Here is a 19,644-nt window from a genome sequence, read left to right as displayed (position 1 = left end):
CACGCTAGGGGCGACTTCTTGCACTAGCGTGATCTGTGACTGGGGGCGAGTGGCTCCTCTGTGCCCCGTGAGGCAACGGCACCAAAGCGTACGCCGCATGTGGAGGTCGGGCGCGAGCAGCTACAAACACTCAGCCAACGACGACACAAAAGAGGGATGATTGCTTTCAAGGCCTGGGCGCATTGTTGGAGAATCCGGGTGCGCTGGGCCTTACTTTGTTACCCCTTCAGTCTCCTTGCTTGCCTCAACCTGCTTAACTGTAGGGGTTGCCTTTGTGTGGCTTCTGTCACACACTAACTCACATACACGTGCGCACACGCACGCGCACGAAGCAGTCTCTATTCCTTATCAGAAAAGGAAGGCTGCACTCGTTGGTCACATCTCATATAGCAACTTCTGCTGTTTTTAAATATACAAGAGGGGGTTGTCGTGTTCATGTCCCTAGAGACAGCAATGCATTTGCGCAAAGGAACAGATAACTAACCCCCCCCAGCTGAGGTCTAAGAAACCCAAGTACACGTCTCACTCATGCCAAAACATTTGCCAGGTTTCAACTTAAGCCCTCCGTGTAAATAAAGTTTGAGTAAGATAAAGGAAAAATATAGCCTCTCTTTCAAACTTCAAGATACTGCATCAACTCATTGATTAAATTTTAAAAAAAAACATTTGCCAAATGTCTGCATGTGGCTAGTATCTCCTCTTTTAGGCTCAGACTAAGCAGCCACAATTACCAGTCAAGGGTAAAACCCACATCCTTCAGGGTCAGCCTCAAAACAAGAACTCTGATTTGCCCCACAGTAAATACCCAACTGGTATCCCTGGCAAACAAACACGCGGCTGCAGAGATGCGTTGAATGAAACAGGAAGTGTGAGGGGAAAAGGTGTGGTGGGATCAACAGAAATATATGGTGGGTGGGGGGTTCGTGTCAGGGGAGGGAGGAAGAGGAAGACAGGTGTGCACAACTTTGCTCAACAGATGTTGAAAGCTCCTCGGTATCTGTTGAGGATGAGCGGAAGTGTGCTGGCAGGCATGCGACACCCGCTGTAGCACGTGTCTAACTGTTGCTCTGCATCGTCTCTACAAGCCACTAATGGTTTCTGTTCTGCTCCCAAACTTTTCAGTACCTAACTTTTGCTACATTAATAACTGGAGCGGCGGGCAGGTGCGGTCCAAATCGCACTGCTGTTTTGACTCCTGAACCGCAAAATTCTGTCATCACAGTTTACTTCCTTTTGTATCCGCACTGCCGACTATTTTGCCTGTAATCCTATGGCGGACATGACACCGCCTGCATAGTTTTTAGGGCGACACCTGCATTCCACATCAATGCTGGCCTGTTATCAGGGGTCTACCAAGTCCATTTATATGTTGAATGCAAATATTTGCACTACTAATATATTCAGCGTGGAGTAGAACCGTTGCCAAAGCACGTATTGGCCTTTGCTGTCCAGATAGGATTTCACTTTGCCCCTGAAAAAGCACCCAGCCCTTCACTAAAGAGAGCTTATGTTCAATGCGTCTGCTTCGGATGGGAACATGTGTTTCTTTCTCTCAACGGAGACAAAAAAAAAAAGGGAGAGCAAAATGGTGAAATACAGGGATGAAGCAAGGAAACAAGTCGGACTGGGTGATCGCTCTGCTGCAGCGCCGGCGTTCAAGGCCTGGCTGTCACCTTGCTGAGCAAACACTGTCTCTGTGTTGAACTGATAGAGGCTTTGTGGAGGCAGAGCTGGGTAGGAGTGTGTTGTTCGTGTGGTCTGGAGCACTGAGTGCAGTCTCAGGAAAGTTAACTTCACACTTCACCTACGCGTCAACTTGTCTCGGTGTGCTTCAGAACACGAGCGCCATACGAGTGAAGTGTCACCTCGCATTAGACAGAGGCGCGGATAAAACATCAGGAAATAACGACACAGGCATGCACGCACACAACCAGGACACACACCCATTTCTTCAAAACACGGCAATCGCTTATCAGTAGACTCTTAATACCAGACATTTTATATCAAGCGTTTTATTTGCTCTTCATACACTTCCATAATGATTGGAGATGCTACTCTGAGAGGAGCCTAGTAAATCTGGAGCCCTTAGCATCAATTCTCAGCTCAGGGTGTGTATTGAGTGCTGCAGTTTTAGGCCTCATGTGTGCATTGGCCCCCATCTCCCAGCTCTATCTTGTGGTTATGATATCATAGACAGAAAAACAAGGGCATTCTTTCCTAAGTGCACCCTGACACATTAAATATTCATCCAACCACAGAAACCTTTTTGAAATGGGGCCAGTATGGTGTGCCTGCACCCCTCCGGCCCTCGGACCTGCAGAGTAGAAGTCAAATGTTGGCGGTTGGCACAGGAAAACTGTGGCTACAGGTCAAAGAGGGAGCGTTAAAGTGGGGCTTAACTGGGCAGTCCAGGTCTGACATGTATAAAGGCTCCATAAGAATCCCGGTATGTTTGAAATCCTTCAAATAAGTCTCACGGCACACTGATGCCCATTTAAACACGGCAAAAAAGTAGAAAGCACGTGTCAGTCTGCTCCTCCTGAGGTTTTTTTTTTAATTATCTGAGAAGAAAATCATAGAACTGAGCAGGGGAGTTGAAGCGTTATGAAGTGTCTCCCTGTTGATTAGTGGTGTTAACAGCAACTGTGGGTTAATAAGCTCCAGGCCTCGGCTTAACGCAACCTCTGCTCCCCCCAAAATCATCCTCACGCTCCTGCGAACAGTGTGTCAAATCCAGTGTGTGTCCCTGCCAACTGGACCTGGGCCACATCTCAACTGATCACATTCTGAATGATGGTTTTATCCCTAAAGAGCCAGCTAATTTCATCTTAGTCCACCAGCGGCCACTGAAAGGCGGTGATCTTTTTTTTCATGTGTCACAATTCGACCCACAGAAAGCACCAGGATGTCTCTTTTCCCTGTCCTCAGACATTTGAGGTGGTGTTAATCTCTTAATAAGTACACCAGGACACAAATAAGAGCTATATTTGGATTGCTTCCTCTGGACACCCCCCAAACTGTCCTAGTACAGAGAGTAGCCACAGTGTCTGCATATGTGTGTGTGTATGTGTGTGTGTCTGTGGTTCATAGACAGCACTTCATTCCTTCCGTGTCATTTTAAAGAGTGCGGATAAAAAAGATATCACAGAGTGTAGCGTACGTCCCCGCGTGTGTCCACCCAGGACATGTTTCCGAGTAACGGCACGGAGCAAAAAAAAAACGGTGAGTGTGTGGAATCTCTGTCTCACACACACACACACACACACACACACACACACACACACACACACACAGGGTTCTTTTCCTTTGACGCCCAACATCTTGATGCTCCCAAACAGCTGGAGAGCAGCAAAAAGAACCGAAGCAGAACTCAGACAGATTAGTCACTGCCGAGTCTTTAGTTCCCTGCAGAGGCGGCGGAGTTAGTTTTAATCAGCGGCTGTGAACAAAAGTGTTCAGTATTAAAATCCAAGTTGTGCCAGCTGGGGCGCGTGCATATTTGTGAGGACCGCCGCTGTCAAATACTCCTTAATAATTTGGAGAACAGAGGGGAGGAGGTGGGCACAAACAAATGGACGGAGCGGTAAACGAGAGAGAACTTTACCCATGGGTCAGCCTCCGAGGGAAGATATATTGCCCATGGGTCAGTGGATAGAAAGGACGGGCAAAATCCATATTGGTCGGTCTGCCTTGCCCCCTTTATATAGTGATAAAATATTCAAATCCAGCCATTACTTCACATTAGGCCACTCTGTCGAGATGCCAGGGAGAAAACCACAGAATGTATACATGCAGGTTTGCACACAGTTTTGGAGCATTGATAGTTACATTAAAAATCCCTTTCTCCCATTAGGCGTAGCCCTCATCCGGACTCATGTCTGACATTTAAGGTGTGTTCACACGCAAGAGCCCAAGCACATGTGTGCTGTGCGTGCACGTGCGTGCGTGCGTTAAATGAGTATTGTCTACATTAAAGGAATGATCAGAGGTCTCCCTAAACGGGACATCAAAGTGATATGGGCGCCGAGTGTGGTGGTTAGTCTTCCAGGTCTGGATGAAAGAGATGCGCCAGATACACTCGACTTACTTAAGAGTTAACGCACAACCACACACAACCACACAAACACGCGCGCCCACTCACCCCCACACACTTTTTTGACTGTCGAAAAAGGCACCCTCTTTCATTTTTACCCGTTATAATAGAAACTGATGACTGTGTCGTCTGTAGGCCTCGTCTGGGTGTTTTCTTCTGACTAAGCACCGTGTCAGTCGGACCTGAATGTGTGTGTGGGTGTGTGTTTGTCAGGATGGCCCGAGCTGTTATAACTTTCTCAGTGTGCTACTCGGGGTGAGCAACATTAGCCTCAACAGACGTAAGCATGCCTTGTGTACTGAGTCAGAGGTTATTATTTCATACAGTTTCAGGGGGAGAAAAAACAGAATTCCTCAAGCTATCATTTTTAGCCACTATTGTTATCCGTGTTATCTGCGGGTGACGTGGAAGCAGGTGCAGCTTGGGTAACACTTAGTGTCTAGCCAATGTATTTCAAGGTCTGCAACCATTTTGAAAATATTTTTGTGTTTGGAAGTGGAAAACATTTTGATGATCCTCCTCTCTTTAATTTCCTCCCCTCGTGTGTTTGTCGAGTCGGAGCTTGCGTTCGAATTCAAGCTTTAGCTCCTTACACCCATGGGAGGAGGAAAGGTTTGTTGCCCCTACTGTCGCTGTCCTTGTAGAACTCTGGAAATAGCCAGCGCTCCTTCTGAACTGTGCTCTTCATGTCACTGTTTCAGGACACAGAGTCAAGGTTGAAGATTCCCAGAAGATGCAGTTCTCCGACCGGCTGTCTGAGATCGAGCGCTACCAGCGAAGCATGCGTATAGGTACAGCGAACAATAACCCCAGGCCCATCCACCAAGCTCACCTCAGCACCACGCAAGGTGAGCTGAAACATGGCACCACCATTGTCTCACATCACCAAATCACCCCTTGTCTTGTGAAATGTAACTTTTATTTAACTCGAGGGTAAGTTCTACCATAAACCTGCTACATACCACACACCTGGAGTTACACCAGGCGAAACTTAACATATTTTGTCCTTGGGTGCACCGTATCAGGAGGTCTTCAACTCCTGCGATGGGGGTTGAGTCTGTGGTCAGGGGGCATTGCGAGTGCTGCCAGCCGAGCTCGGCCTGGGCGCCGAAGCTGGCCTCCGCTCTCTGCAGCCTCAGGAATGTAACACGCACCTGTTACCTTGGCAATCACGTCACAGTCAGACTGGCCGAATGTGCGAAGGTGGGGAGGACAGAGGGGTTGTGGGAGCTGAGACTGGTGTGTGTGTGTGTGTACGCTGTGGATGTGTGGGAGATGACTGTAGAGAGGATAACTGTTCGCTCTCTGTTATATCTTGGAGGCTCATTCACTGGCCGCCATGTCTGGTTGTACGCAGACTAAACACACACAGGCACACGTTTAAACACACAAACACACACCGTGCCATCTCTTACCCACTCAGTAGTTCTAGTGCCAAGTCATGAATCTCATTACCTTTGTATCAGCATGTTGTTGTGTACAGGAGAGCTTGTTTGGGAGCTGAGGTCCGTGTGGGTGGAAACCTATATCAGCGCCTATCGCAGCCATTCACCGCGTTTGGCCTTGTGCTCAGCTTAAACAGCGCTGACTCACCAGTATGGGCCTATCTAAGAGCTGACTACGGAGAACACGGGGTATTCTACCCCACTCCCCCATGTCCTTACTTGCTGTTTATATTGATTTTGCTCTATTGCACAGGCAGTACTGGGTAGAAAACATGTCAGCCATTTTAGGAGCCCCGCTGAGCCGTTACGCTGGAGAAACGTTACGATTCCGACAGTTCAGGTGCGCAGACCTGGTTCAGACAGGAGTCGAAAAGCAGCTTTTTGCTCCGCTCTTGTCTGATTTGTGCAGGATTAGGGCAGGAATTAAAGCGTCATAGGCCTGTCAGGCTTCAAAAGGCGGTGTTGCTACACACATGTACAGCACTCTGTACGCAGACGCAATACATTACCATCGTTTGGAGCTGTCAGACGGCAAAGGCCTTAAAGCCGCCAGTGGCCGCGGGCCATCGGAAATGCCAGAGTGCGAGTGAGGCAGACGAGGAAAAGACTGTTAAAACCACACACCTTAATCTGTGGTATTACCATCATGATGGCAACCCACAGGGGAAGAGCAGCAAAATAATTAAAAAACGGGGAAGAGACATGGGAGGCGGTCTGGGTCTTTGAGTATCAGACTGGAATTTTTTTTCTTTTTAACTGCGGCAGCGCTGCTGTAGAACACCGAGGATTAAAAACAGTCGCGAACAAAATTAGACTTGCAGTAAAAACCCCTTCAGAGACACGGGGTGTTTACATATCAACAGGACACATATCTCTGCTCTTGGCAGCGCTTCCATGCACACTTGCATACGGCAGATTTGGCCCATTTGTTTGAGAATTGCTGGGTGATAGATTGCCCATCAACAGGCTGTGATTAAAGGGATTACCGTCCCCGTGTTTCAAAAGATGTTTTTCATGTCGCCGGGTTAAAACCCCGCATTTGCCTCTGGAAGGCGACCGAATAAGAGAAGAGTGTCATCTCCTCCAAAAGCCTCCCTGCTTCATTCTGTCTCTGAGCTATGAAACACCGTCTCAGTTGTCTTGTCAACAGACGTCTGCTCGCAGCTATCGTGGATGGCTCGCACGCGCAAACACGCGCACGATTGCGCCACAGGTAGGCCCTAAAATATGAAACACACAAACAGCTCGGCACTAGTGTTGCAAGTGTTGTGTTGGTATCCCAGACAGACGGGGTAATTAAGAGCTCATTACAGTGCATGCAGTGACAGGATTCCAGCACTCTGGCAGACGCTGCGTTCACTGCTTGTTTTTGTTCTTCTGTGGTCACAGGTAAGCCTTCTAGACATGTGGAATGATTCTCAGCCAGGGTGGAGGGTGTGTGTGTGTGTGTGTGTGTGTGTGTGTGTGTGTGTGTGTGTGCATGTGGTTGAAAATGTGTGGTTCAACCAGTGCAGTCGGGCAAATCTGATACTCAGACAATCAAGTACAAAATTGTTTTTTTGGTTTGCAAAACCTCAAGTGAGGTACATGTGTATACTGTATATGTCTGTGGGTGGTAGGACTTTTTTTCCTTTCTCTGACACAGAATATCGTTCATCCTTTAACGTCAGCGATGCTTAACTGGCCAAATGGGCACAGCTCTTTGCTCCACGAAGGAGATTCCACTAAAAGTTGGTTAAAAAACAAGTCAGGACCCTTTCAACCGGAGACGCGCTTCAACAGTCAGGCGGAGGAAAACGGTAACACGGCAGGGATTTCACCAATTAGAATAGAATCGCCGTGTCCGTTTTGAGGTGGTATCGCTTAGCGTGTTATTTCTTCCAGCACCTGTGAGTTCCTCTCTGAAGATGAGTATCAGATACCAGCGTAACGTTCCACCATCAAATCCAGCTTTGATAGAGCGCCCGGAAGGCTGTGTGCATGTGTGTATGGCTGACATTTAACAGAGCACATTTTTGATAATTACACCAGCAATAAATAAAAAAAAGACTCACTGCCATGCAAGTTAGTATCTCTGATCTTGTACAACATGTTTGGAGCTGTGGCCCTGTGGAAAGAACTCGACTCAGGAGACTGCAGTGCCCCTCCTGCCTCGTCCACAGTGACCACACTGTTTACTCCACATAAACAAGCCGGCCGGACCCCCAGGTTGGAAGCGGCACCCTGCCACTGCCACAGATGGGAGGCTGACACTAATTCGCACGTCCAGAATGACACCGTCAGCCAATTAGAGCAGAGAGCAAAAGGGGAAATTAGCGCCGTCAGGTCCTGCAGGCAGATAGCCGTCCTGTCGGGCTTCAATGCCGAATTGTGCCAAACCCCAGCAGGAAGTTAATACGTCCAAAACGACCAGAAACCTGGAATCGTCCTTTGGACATGCTGTTTTACTTCCACCCTGCTCTACTTGCATAATATGTCAATGGCTGCCATGTAGTTTATTTGTTAGCGTGGCCGAAAGCTTCAGTTGTGGTTACAATTTTTATGCGACCATGAGATGAATAATTCAAGCTGAAAAATATTACTGTTCGGTAACAGCAAAATCTTTTGAAGCCACTTCCTGGTTATGAAAAAACAGGAGAACGAAAAGAGAAGTGAGAGCAAGGAGGAAAAAAAACAGGCTCGACTGTTTGTGTAAGTTATAATTTCACATCAGAGTCTGGGCTGAGTTTTACATTTCAGCAATTACAGAAACTACATGTGTGCCATGAACAGTCTCTATTGAGTCTGGGGGAAGAGGCGCGGGCGGGAGGACGACCAGCTCTCAAAAAGAACACGGGATTTTTTAGCCCATGTGTTTGTTTTCACTCATGTTATAAGTGAGGGCTCAAAAGACATATCAAATGTCCCACATAGCTGAGCCAAGGCCGTGTTCTTCCTCTCCAACACACTCTCTTTCTCTCTCCTTCCCTCGCTGGCGTCTTTCTTTCGCTCTCGCTTGCTCTTTCACATTCTCTCTCTCCGCTGCGACGCCTAAGGCCTAAGCGAAACAGGAAGCCAGCACAAGGACCGGCATTCACTGTGTCTCAATGACACGCTTCATTACGGCGGGCGCATTACATGTCTCAGAGGCGCTGCTGGATCCGGAGTCACGAGGATGGATGCCATTTTGGCTCCAGCGTCTCCTCAGCCACCCCTTTCATCTACACTTGCACTTCAAAGGCAGCGCCCGTGTTTATTTGCGTCCTTCTCAAAACTACACTGGCACCACCCCAAAGCCACTTGTTTGTGACGCAGTCGCTTCTTCCTCCCAATTTGGTTCCTGTCGCCCCCCCCCCCATCCTTAGCTCCACCCATGGGCTTGGCCTTCTTATTAACAGGGGTAATCTGTGCCTCTCATATTGATGTTGTCTGCTGGCCAATCAAAATATTTGAAGGAAATGTTTATTTTCTTGAGCGAATCGCAGCAGCTGCTTGGAAGCTTTTCTGAATAAGGCCATTTATGCGTAAGAATTTGCCATTGTGAGCCGTAGTGCTGGACTCTTGGTGGCTGAGTGCTGATTTGGGCCTTTTAGAAGGAAGTGGAGCGGCTCCAGGGGAAGCAGAGATCTTACACATACTGAGCCCAATGTGGCCATAGGTGAACACCCAACACCACCTCCTGCTCTGCTTCTGGCATCCTTCGAAAGTCCTAATTGGCCCGACAGGCGGTTAGGAGTTTACTATATTGTGGTATCTGAGCAGTGGAGGGCAGAGTCAGAGTGACACCTCGCAGCTGACTGCGTCTGTAAAGGGAAAAGTTGGTTGTATTACACGCAGGTTTCTCATGACTGAAGATATTTATGCAGCTTCATTGGATGAAGGTCTCGCTCAGGAGCGTGTTGACTTGTCTCCACTCCAGCCCCACAAAATCCTGTGTGCATGCAGACATGGAACAGCTGCGTGGTCGCCAATCCAGAGCAGTCACCCCTTCTTTGTGTCACCCCTCCTGCAGCCCTCCGTCGCCGCGTGCAAATGCAGGGTCCCACGAATTGTGCCAGCAGCTTCTCAATTCCACTTCCTGACAGCATGGCTGGACAGGCCTGGGACTTCACAAGTCTCCAGCACCTCGCCTGGAAGACCCAAAAATATCTCCCATGTACCCACCAAGCATGTTTTCTAAACCGAGTCCCACTCTGGTGTGAAAACCAGCCTGCCTTTTCCCGGTATTCACCGTGCAGTCAAGCAGGGGCCAGACTGGGGCAGGAAGACATCTGCAAATGGCCGTTTTGACGAGTCCGTCATGAGCAGTTTGAATCCCGCTAGAGATTCCTTAAATCAGACGTTTTGCTTCCTCGTTCGTGAAAACGAGCTCCCACTTACTGGGATTGTGAAATTAACCTGTTGACATCCTGTCTGTTACAACAGCCCTGTGGCAGGAGCAAATGGACACCCCCAGTTTGAAGACATGCAAGGTGGAGGAAGACCTCAGACCCTGGCCAGGTGAGCTCCTCCTTCGCTTCACGTCACATTTGGCCCTCAATCAACGACTGACACGCTCAAGAACATTGTCTCTCTCCAGAGCTTAAATACTAAAGAAAGGCATCAGGTTCAGCCTGTTGCCACGACGCCTTCTTAAGAAAATTGTTCTCAGTGTTTGCGTTGTTGGCACATTAGAAGTGCAATCCAGGTAAGAGGCACGTTTACTCAGGCTAATCAGCACGTGAAGCGATGAGGGGGGGAACATAAATACCAGGCCCAAGTAAAAGGTCACGGAATCATTAAAAAAAATTTAATTAACAGATAATAGGTTTTTTTTTTTAAAAAGTGACGAAGGTGGGTGACTTGTTATTGTGACAACTACAGCGTCTAACTTTTTGCCCGTAGGGCTGTTCTACACCCTGCAACATTCCCAGGAAGCCAACACCCTGCCTGCCTATTTATTCCCCCTTCCACATGCCTTTTCATTAGTATTTGTTTTATTTTACTTTTTATTTATTTTGGGGTAATTTGGGTCTTGGCTGTGTCACAACCCCCGCCCCCTCGAATTCCAGTCCACGCCATTTCCGTAAGCCATTACACTGCAACACACATGCTGAATCATCCCCTCACTTAACTAAAAAAGAATTTTAGACTGTTTTGCAAGACCCGAACATCCCACTTCAATGTGGGAGACAAATTCCATTTTTTCACATTGACCCATGTAACGTGCATATTCGTCTACAGGTCACGCACAATTTAAGAAACGACAATAAGAGACATTTACTTAAACAAACCTATGGATCGCGTCACCTTGGGTGTCGGGGCATTAGGAAAATCACAGGTTTTCTGTCATCACAACCCTCCACCGGCGCTGCTTGTGTCGCCTGTCAAAAGTCGGAGAGCATGCAAAAATTGCCCGCGCTGACCTGGTGGTGTGTATAACGTGGACGGGGCTTTGAGGCGGTTGAGCGTGGCGCCACAGCAGAGAGGTGATTATCATTTGCATCGGACATGATGCTGCAGCCCCCGATGCCTTGCCGCTTAAATAAACAGCTGGAGATCATTTGTGTTCATTTGGGTCTCCTATTCTCCGGCCCGTGCAGCAGCGGCAACAGCCGGCGCTCCGCTCTGGCACCATGCTGCTCCGTCTCCCCGTTATCCGCATTACTCACGCTTACACACAAAAGATTCACAAGTAAGGTCTCCCCTGGAGGAATTAGATCAGGATGAGAGAACTCTGGTGCACTTAGCGTGATGAGCCAGGATGTTTTATCTTATTCTCTTGCCTCCGCTCATTTGCCTGAGACACCATTCCCTGGGCGCTGCCGTCACAGTTTGCATCAAGCTTGTGTAAACATTTCACAGGTGAGCACTTGGATTTGCATCTCTCCATTGCTGATCACCACAAGTGTGTGTAAACGCAGACATGCGTGCGCACAGGCCGGCGCACACACAGACAGCATGAGATCACAGTCGGAGTCGCGACCGCCATGAACTTACTCCCGTGCTAACAAGCAAAGTCAGTTTCTCCTCTACCCAAATGAGGCAAACCTCCGTCGTATCTGGGTTACACGCTTGACTGTGGACTAGTGGACTTCTTGAGCCTGAGCAGGGAGGAGGACTCCACCCTCGCCGTTGCCGAATGTGTGGCGCCAGGCTCGAAATGTAGAGGAGGAAAAAGAGGGCTGGAACACTGTGTTCTCTATAAAAGCCCCGATTCCGAAACTCCTGGGAACATCACAGACAGCAGGCTGTGCCAGCTGGCCCTCTGGGGTCCATCCCCTCTCCTGTCCCTGCAATTTAGTCAACACGTTTCAGATGAGCCTAATGGAGATCATGTGTGGTTTTGGGCCACAGAGGTTACAAACAGCTACTACAAGGCTCAGTCAGAAGGCCCCCACTGTCGACGCGGCCCAGGTTACGTTCGCAATGCTACATCTAGAAAGAATTCTGAAGATAGTAACTTTAAATTTGGACATTTACTGCCCCGGTAAAGAAAAGTAAATGCTGGGACTGTGCAACACGTTTGAGAGAATTCTAAGACAGTCAGAAGCTTTCGTCTCCCTCTTGCGCAACAGCCCCATCCTCCAGAGGGAGCCGCCGTGCTGCAGCGACTGGGAGGCGGGAACACACTCCTCCTGGCTCCCGGCCAGCAGCTTGATACTGCACAAGTCCATTAAGGTGTTGTGATAAGTGTCCGGGCCAGTTTCCCCTGACGGAATGCAGGAGTCGATCCCGACCGCAGTTTAGCCAACACGTTTCCACCAACTCCAATTAACCAGAGCTGACATGCGGGTGGGCTGCAGCAATGAGCGCCATCGCGGCCCCCCCCCCCCACCCCCCCCGTCCTCGGGCTCAGCCTAAAATCTAAATTTAGTGCAGACAAAGAGAGATGAAGGAACAGACGGTACAGAAAGAGACAGACAGGGGTGAAAGAGAGACAGGGAGAGGGCTTTCTGGGAGGCCAGTCGGAATTAGTAGGCCGACTCCACATCACCCGAATTAACAGCAGCTGAAGGACTGGATTTTCCTCGTGTGAAATCAGATATGCAGACTGACTGCAGTGAGTCTGGAAAAAGACCCACCGCCGCCGCCACCAAGCTCCCTCATCCGAAAAAAAAAGCGAAGAGGAAATTCAACAGCAGAGATGTGCAGTTTGAAGAAAAAGCAAGAGGGGCCGTGGAAATCGCAAAGGATCCGTTTCTTTTGTGGATGAGAATGGACCCCGTTCTCCAGACATGAGGAAAAGACATTTCAACGAGATCGTGGCACGCAAGTTTGGCATTCTGCCTCCCTCGGGGCTGTGACGTGCAAGCGCTTGCTGTTTCACAAATACAAGCTCCCTTTTCTCCGCCATCCAAATCCACATTTTACACTTGCAGTCATGAGGGCACGATGGACCCGTGAAAGCCGCATGCGGACAAACAATCACGGACAGACGATTCTGTCGGCGTACAGATGAGGACAGATTGAGGGAAATGAGCATCTGTATCAGGACCATGGAACGCTCCCTCCAGCTTCATAAGAGCGTTTCCAGGATCAACCACCTCAAGGGTTATCCTGATCCTGCAACGTTTTCCTCTTATCACTGTTCATTTATCTGCTTTGGTGTCAATATAACTGAGTTAAGGGACATAAATGTCCGCAGAATGGTCCCGAACAACCGCAGAGGTTTGGAAGGAGCCACATCTCAGACTCAGGATGTGAGATCTGCCAAAAATACTCCTTAGTTAACTGAGAGGGGCAATGTGGTGTTTGACTTAGGGAGCTAAGAAAGTTGGTGACAGTAGGGGCCCCAGATCTCGGAGAAGCAGGCCGCCAAGTCAAATCCGTGAGCGATATTTTTATTTCCCTTTTGTCAGCTGAATAAATGGGAACATGTCAGTGAAATTGAAATCCTAGCAGCTGGGGCTCGCGGCGCTCCGTTACTCTACCTGTGAGCTTACACTCAGCAGTGGACTCTGACAGCTCCTGCACTGCCAGACGCATTAGTCCGCTGGATACCCAAGCTGAAACATTCGCCTTCTCCCCCTTTTGTTTTTTTCTCCCTTCCTTCCTTCATTTCATTTCCTTCCCCGCGTGTCTCCGATGGCGAGCGTCTGTCGCCGAGGCGTGATTTACGACGGGCCGCGTGTGGGCGCAACGAGCCGCCCGCGTTTTGACAAAGACTGACAGTGCAGCCTTTTCATTCCTCTGCATCGACACAATACTGTACCCCGGTCTCCCTCTGCAAGAGTGGGGGGTGGGGGTGGGGGTGGGGGTGGGGGTGGGGGTTCATAATGTGGGTCTTGTGCACGGGGCTGTGGGCTGACATGCTGTCAGTGTTTGATGACTGTTATTAAGCCAAAAATGTCTCAGTTCATTACCTGAGTAGGAGCTGCATGTCACAAGAAATCTGAGCTTAGAATCGGGGGAGTTCGCCTTTTTTTTTTGTTATCGTAGAACGTGAGAATTTTCTGAGTCTCAAATAAAACTCAACGTTCTGTTTTGTTCAAACAGGAACTACAGATCTCTTCCAGCAGAGGACCCCCTTCCCGTCTCTGTCGCCGCTGACGGACCCCCGGTTCTCAGACCCTCGCATGCACTACCCTGGTGCCTTCCCCTACTCCACCAACACCTCCAGCACCGGCATCAGCGGCCTCAGCATGTCGGCCTCGTCCAGATACCACACCTACCTGCCGCCGCCCTACACTAACAACCAGACGCAGAACTTCCAGTCCAACTCTTACCTGTATTACGGCACGGGCTCCGGCTCCTACCAGTTCTCCATGGTGGCCCCGGGGAACACCGGGGGGGAGCGCTCCCCCACCCGCCTTCTGTCCTGTTCAGGGGCCACGGGCACCGGAGGAGCAAACAGCTTGATGAATCCAGGCCTGAACGCCCAGAGCGAGGGCGTGGAGGCCGACGGCAGCCACAGCAACTCCCCCACGGCCATGAACGCCTCGGGGCGCCTGGACGAATCCGTCTGGAGGCCTTATTGACTGGCAGAGAGGTAGAAAATCAAAGGTTACAGCAGGAACATCACATCTGATTAAGAACAACCAAAAAATACTGAACACCAGAGAAAAAAAAGGCGAGAGAGAAAAGCTGCATGTTTGTCTATTATTTCTCAATCGCTCATTTCCAAAATTGAGTTTTGCGAACTTCCTGAAGACTTTGTTGCATTATACATCTGGAGAAACCCCCTGCACTGTGTTGAAACTCTTTAAAAAGAGAGAGAGAGAGAGAAAAAAGCCATAAATATGTCGAGATTATCGTCAGCTTAAAGTGTAAATAGTCCAGAGAATCCAAAGTCAGAGATCATTAAAGACAAAGACGGGAGCGACACCAACACTGGACAGTCTAACCCGACTGACCAGGCGGATCAACTCGCCGGGAGGGTGGAGCGACCGGACCTCCAGTGGCTCCGACATCCTTCCCAGACATGTAGCAATCCGGTCGAGGGTTCGTTTCCCAGTTTCTTGTTTTGTTTGTTTGCTTAAAAAAAAAAACAACGAACTTGTCGGTCGACGTCAGCAGTTGCGTCCAGGGCGGGTTGACAGCATCTGCGGGACTTATTTTGTCTAATTTATTATCTGAACGGACACATTGGCGTTAGATATGTGCAGTGGACGCAGAACAACTCCGATCAAACCTTCCCCACCGCACTGGCATCCAGCTCCGGCAGGACGACGGCTGATATTTAAAGGAATGTAAAGAGGCTGTTTATTTCTTTTGTTTTAATGTCCTGTTCTGTTGTTTTTCCCCCCTTAGATTTCTTCTTTTTTTAAGCCTGGAAAAGATAAAACAACCTTCCTGGTCTGATATTTTTGAACTGGATGACACACTTTACTTTTGATATTTATTTGAGCCAAAGTTGTGAAGAAATATGAGCATCTATCTGAAATTCTTAAGTATTTCTCTTTAGCTTTGCCTTTTATATGCAAACAGTGTACCGTAATTTTTTTGTTGTTAAGTATAAATTTGGAATCTGTGTAATATATTGCAACTAAATTATAAGAGAAAAAAAATCCAAAAACATTTAATGTAATTATTTTCTCTTCCAATGTAGCTTTGATGCACTAAAAACCTTTATTCCTTATGAACCACATTCAGCAGATTCTGGTGAAATTTTGTATCTAGGCCTTAAAAAACAACATTTTAACTGTTTCCAAACTGCCTTCCTGCACCAAATAAGCCATTTGCTTAATTTTTTTTGCACTATCTTTTGACTTACTTTTTCGGTTCATGTGTTTAGCTGAAGCTCTGCTGGGATTTTAAGTGCTTTTTAAAAAAGTGTCCTTAACAAGAAAAGTGATTTTAGAAGCAGACATTCCCCGTGTCCCGAGACCCCCCCCCCCACCCCCTCACACACACAGCTACACTTGATCCCACCTTCCCTGGAGGAAGAAGGGTATGAGGATGAAGGGATAGGAGGAGGTGGGGTCAGGCTGGTATCTTCTTACCAACACCAAAGACAATAAAGCAGAAAGCAGCCCCTGCTGTGCACGTATCCCATTGTTCTAAATAATCAGCAGATGCTTTGAAGCCTTAATGGTTCTTGACCTCTTTCCCCCCCCTGATCTGATTAAATAATCTGTACCTGAGGTGATCAGGTCACCTGGATATCTAGACCAAAAAAAAAAAAAAGATCAGGTGATGCATTCAGGAGTCTTCAGTTGCTGTCCAACTGAGATTTAGCCTTTCCAAACAGTTTTTCGTCTGCAGCTCAGGTACAAATAAGCTTTTTTCTAAGAGTTTCACAGCGTTAAGACAAATGCCCTCTGCCTTACTGCCTCTCCTCTGGAAACCTTACGGGGACTTTATTATGGGCAAAAACCATGCAGCTAGAAGCCACGCATGTAAGCGTATTTGTGTGGTTCCTTAAGAAACCAAAGATGTCCACCGATGCCTGTAATACTGTCTGGATATCAGCGACGACACACTCCTCATCGTCGTTATGCAAAAGAAAGTGACATGTTACTATTGTACATTGGATCTAAAAAGCACAATGTTACTGTTGTTTCCGTCCTCCTATACAACATATTAATCTCTGCTCCTTCCATTTCTTTTTGCTCAAAGCATGTACATCTGAAACTGATGTTTATTTAAAGATCTCATCTACGTATGTAATGGTACTGTTAATGCTTCCATACTGAGTGCTTGTAAAGTTTGCTGATAATGTAGTTTTTATTCATTTTAATTAAAAAACATGTGTCTCAACATTGTCCTCCCAACTGTTTCTGAGTTGCGTCTGAGATATTTCCTGGCATCCTTCAGCACCCAGTTATCTCCTCTAACCACTATCCTCTAACGTTAATGAGACTCTCATATTCGATCGCCTTTTCTCATGGGTTTGAAAAATGCCTGTCAACACGGAATCCAGCGCCGCCTCGGCAGCGCGTGCGTTAGTGCGCGTCAGCAAGTCGTCACTTGCAGGAGGGGGAAAAAAAGAAAACAATACAGCAGAAGTTTGGAATGCTGCCTGCCTCTTTTACCTGCCATGTTATTGTTAATTTATGCAGCGCTGATGGCATCACTGCACCCCATCACGATTACACCCTTTTGATGTCGCCCGGTGGTCTGGGTTCAGGCGCCTGTAACGGGGTCAACCTGAAACAAAACGCCGAGAACCCCTCCGTCCTCGCACTTCAAAATGATGCCACGTGTTGCTTTCAATCTTCAGCCTTCCCCCCACCTTCTTCTGGGTTATTCTTTTATTGCCCCGGTTCATCCTCTCCTGCTTCCTCCTGTGTGGCTGCTGCTGTGGGGGCAGCGTTGGCAGCACAACAAAGCCTCAGGACGCACACACACACACACACACACGCCTGGGTACACACTGCATTCAATTAAGTCTGCGCTCTCAAAGCATTTCCCCACACGCACCGAAGGAGGCTTTCTCTCTCTCTCTCTCTCTCTCTCTCTCTCTCTCTCTCACACACACACACACACACACACACACACACACACACACACACACACGATCCCGTGCTGACAGATCTCACGCCGACCTCCACCCAGACAGCCACTTCACAGTGAACGGGTGACAGATCTGCGCCGTCTTAAACACCGCCAACTATTTATTCCAGGTCTCACCCCAGTTGCTCCCCCCCACTCCCACTTCCACCTCCACCCCCCTACCCCCCCCACCCAACGGCTCAGGAAGCACAAAGAGAAAATGATAAGCTTTCAATTAGAGCAGGCTCAGGGGAATTTTCCAGCTGTCTTCACATGCTCTGTGAGAGCCGACCGTCCCGTCCACATGTGTGGAGCAGAGGAGCTCTCATCTGGAGCCCCCTCTGTCATGGAGATACATAAGCCGCTCTTTCTCTTCGCCTCCACCCCGGTTCCGCTCTCCGTGCTCTTCTTCCTGAAATTGGCCAAGGAGGGGGGACGTTTTCTCTGCTGTTGGTCTGGATGTAATATAGTCAAAGGCACAATGAGTTGTTTATAAGATTGCACTTTTAAGAGGATGTCAAAAAAAAAAAAGAATTGCAAAGGGTTTTCTTTTTAAAAAAAAGTGATATGCGAAAAACTAAATCCCTGTTTATGAGTTCAAATTTAGAGGCACTCAGAGGGAGAGAGAGAGATCCTGGAGAAAACAAGAAAAAAAGAGGGGGAGGATTGTTTGGAAAGCGTAGGGACTTGTTTAAACACTGTAATTTCTCACAAGCACTGTATCCATTATTGCTTGTGGTACCTGCGTCCCAAACCCACTGAGCCCTCCTCTGACCCCTCTGCTCTCAAACCCGTGAGAAGGAGCGACCCAGAAACCGCCTGGTTTGGGTGCCTGGTATGTCCTAAACCAGATCGGTGGTGGGAACAGAGGCTGCCGTCCAAAATCAGGGTTCCCACAGATTGACCGAGAAACACAGGGGCCAAGGGCTAAGAAACCGCCAGAGTTGTGATGCAACCGTTCTCACACTGACAACTGGCCGCCGCCGCCGTAGCAACCGGGGAACAGAGAGACGGAGGGAGACAGCGGGCTCTCCCGGTTTGAAGGGATCACCAGCAAAGGTAGTTTCTCATCCATGGTGGGTCTACAGAGACCACTCTGGGATGCCGTACAGCGGGCGACTCCCGGTTCCCACAGTGGAGCACCTCTCAACGGGACTCCGTTCCCGCCAAGGCCCAGAGGATCAGCGAAAGCTTGGAAAAGGCTCCTACAGAAACAGTGTCAGTGAGAGTCGCCATAAATTTGGAGACATTAAGCACCAGCTTTATTTTCTTCCCCCAGAGCTGCTGCGACATTTAAAACAAACAACTCTGGAACATGACGAGCTGTGATGTCACCTGGTTTGAAATCAGTCAATTTTAACGCGAAGTGGCCTTTGAAATTTCACGCGAAGACAGGAAGAATAAAAATAAAACTCTTTCCACAATTTCAAGAGGCCTGAAATTTAACCACGCTTTATCGTTTCTTGGAAGAGCTGCTGAAATGTGCAACGGAAAAATCACACTGGGACCAATTAACGACGACGACGACAAAAAAAACCCCAACCCAGTTCAGATGAGGAACATTTGCGCCCGGTAAAAATCTCAAACTGAAGAAATTATCTCAGCCAGTCCTCAAAACTAAAGCTGTGGCTTGAATTCAAACACCCTCTCTACAGATGAGCAGCTTCTGTTGAGACCAGTCATCCAGAGAGGAGACATGTAAATGCGTCAAAACCAGCAGAAGACCCGCCGACCGCTGCTGGACCTGTGGCCCAGACCACGGTTAGAGGCTGTTCAGACAGAGACCGCAGTAGCGAACCCTCATTCAGTGGTTTAAATCCGGCTCTGCGTCTGCCTCACCCATCGCGGCCTTAATTTTATTAGCAAGGAAAGTAAATGAGAACATCTGAGGAGCGTTGCAGCAATTTTCTGTTGGCTGAAACAACAAACCGCCGTTGTTCTCAGCGTCTGTTTCCTCCTCGGCCGCTGCGCTTTTATATTATGTTTTACCGAGAGACTTGTGCTTCCCAGAAACAATGATGTGCGTTTCCAAGAATGAGAAAAAAAAATCATGAGAAATATCTTTTTTGTTGTCCTCCTTTCTCACAGTGAAACTACATGCAAAAATCAACTTCCTCTATAAAACAGGAAATTAACATCACACGCACACAATGTCTCTGCCAGGCTCTCCCCCATCACGGTGGGGTCCTCAAAGGAGTCGGGGAGGGGGCA

At 48.4% G+C, this 19,644-nt stretch overlaps 1 protein-coding gene across 3 annotated transcripts in view; it reads left to right on the top strand.

Annotated features, from left to right (window-relative positions):
* The window catches only part of runx3 (RUNX family transcription factor 3), a 39,360-nt gene extending 22,662 nt beyond the window's left edge, over window positions 1-16,698 (top strand). Inside the window, exons 6-8 of one of the 3 annotated variants that reach the window (XM_057058896.1) lie at window positions 4,795-4,941; window positions 9,943-10,017; window positions 13,996-16,698. In XM_057058896.1, the coding sequence (XP_056914876.1) occupies window positions 4,795-4,941; window positions 9,943-10,017; window positions 13,996-14,477 (704 nt within the window). In that variant the 3' untranslated portion in view covers window positions 14,478-16,698. The remainder of the gene's footprint in view (window positions 1-4,794; window positions 4,942-9,942; window positions 10,018-13,995) is intronic. The other 2 variants (XM_057058898.1, XM_057058897.1) reach the window with 2 other exon arrangements.
* Window positions 16,699-19,644: the final 2,946 nt, after the last annotated feature.

Source organism: Takifugu flavidus, chromosome 16, assembly GCF_003711565.1.
Source record: "Takifugu flavidus isolate HTHZ2018 chromosome 16, ASM371156v2, whole genome shotgun sequence".
NCBI classification, from domain to species: domain Eukaryota; kingdom Metazoa; phylum Chordata; class Actinopteri; order Tetraodontiformes; family Tetraodontidae; genus Takifugu; species Takifugu flavidus.
This window is presented reverse-complemented; position numbering and strand designations above follow the sequence as displayed.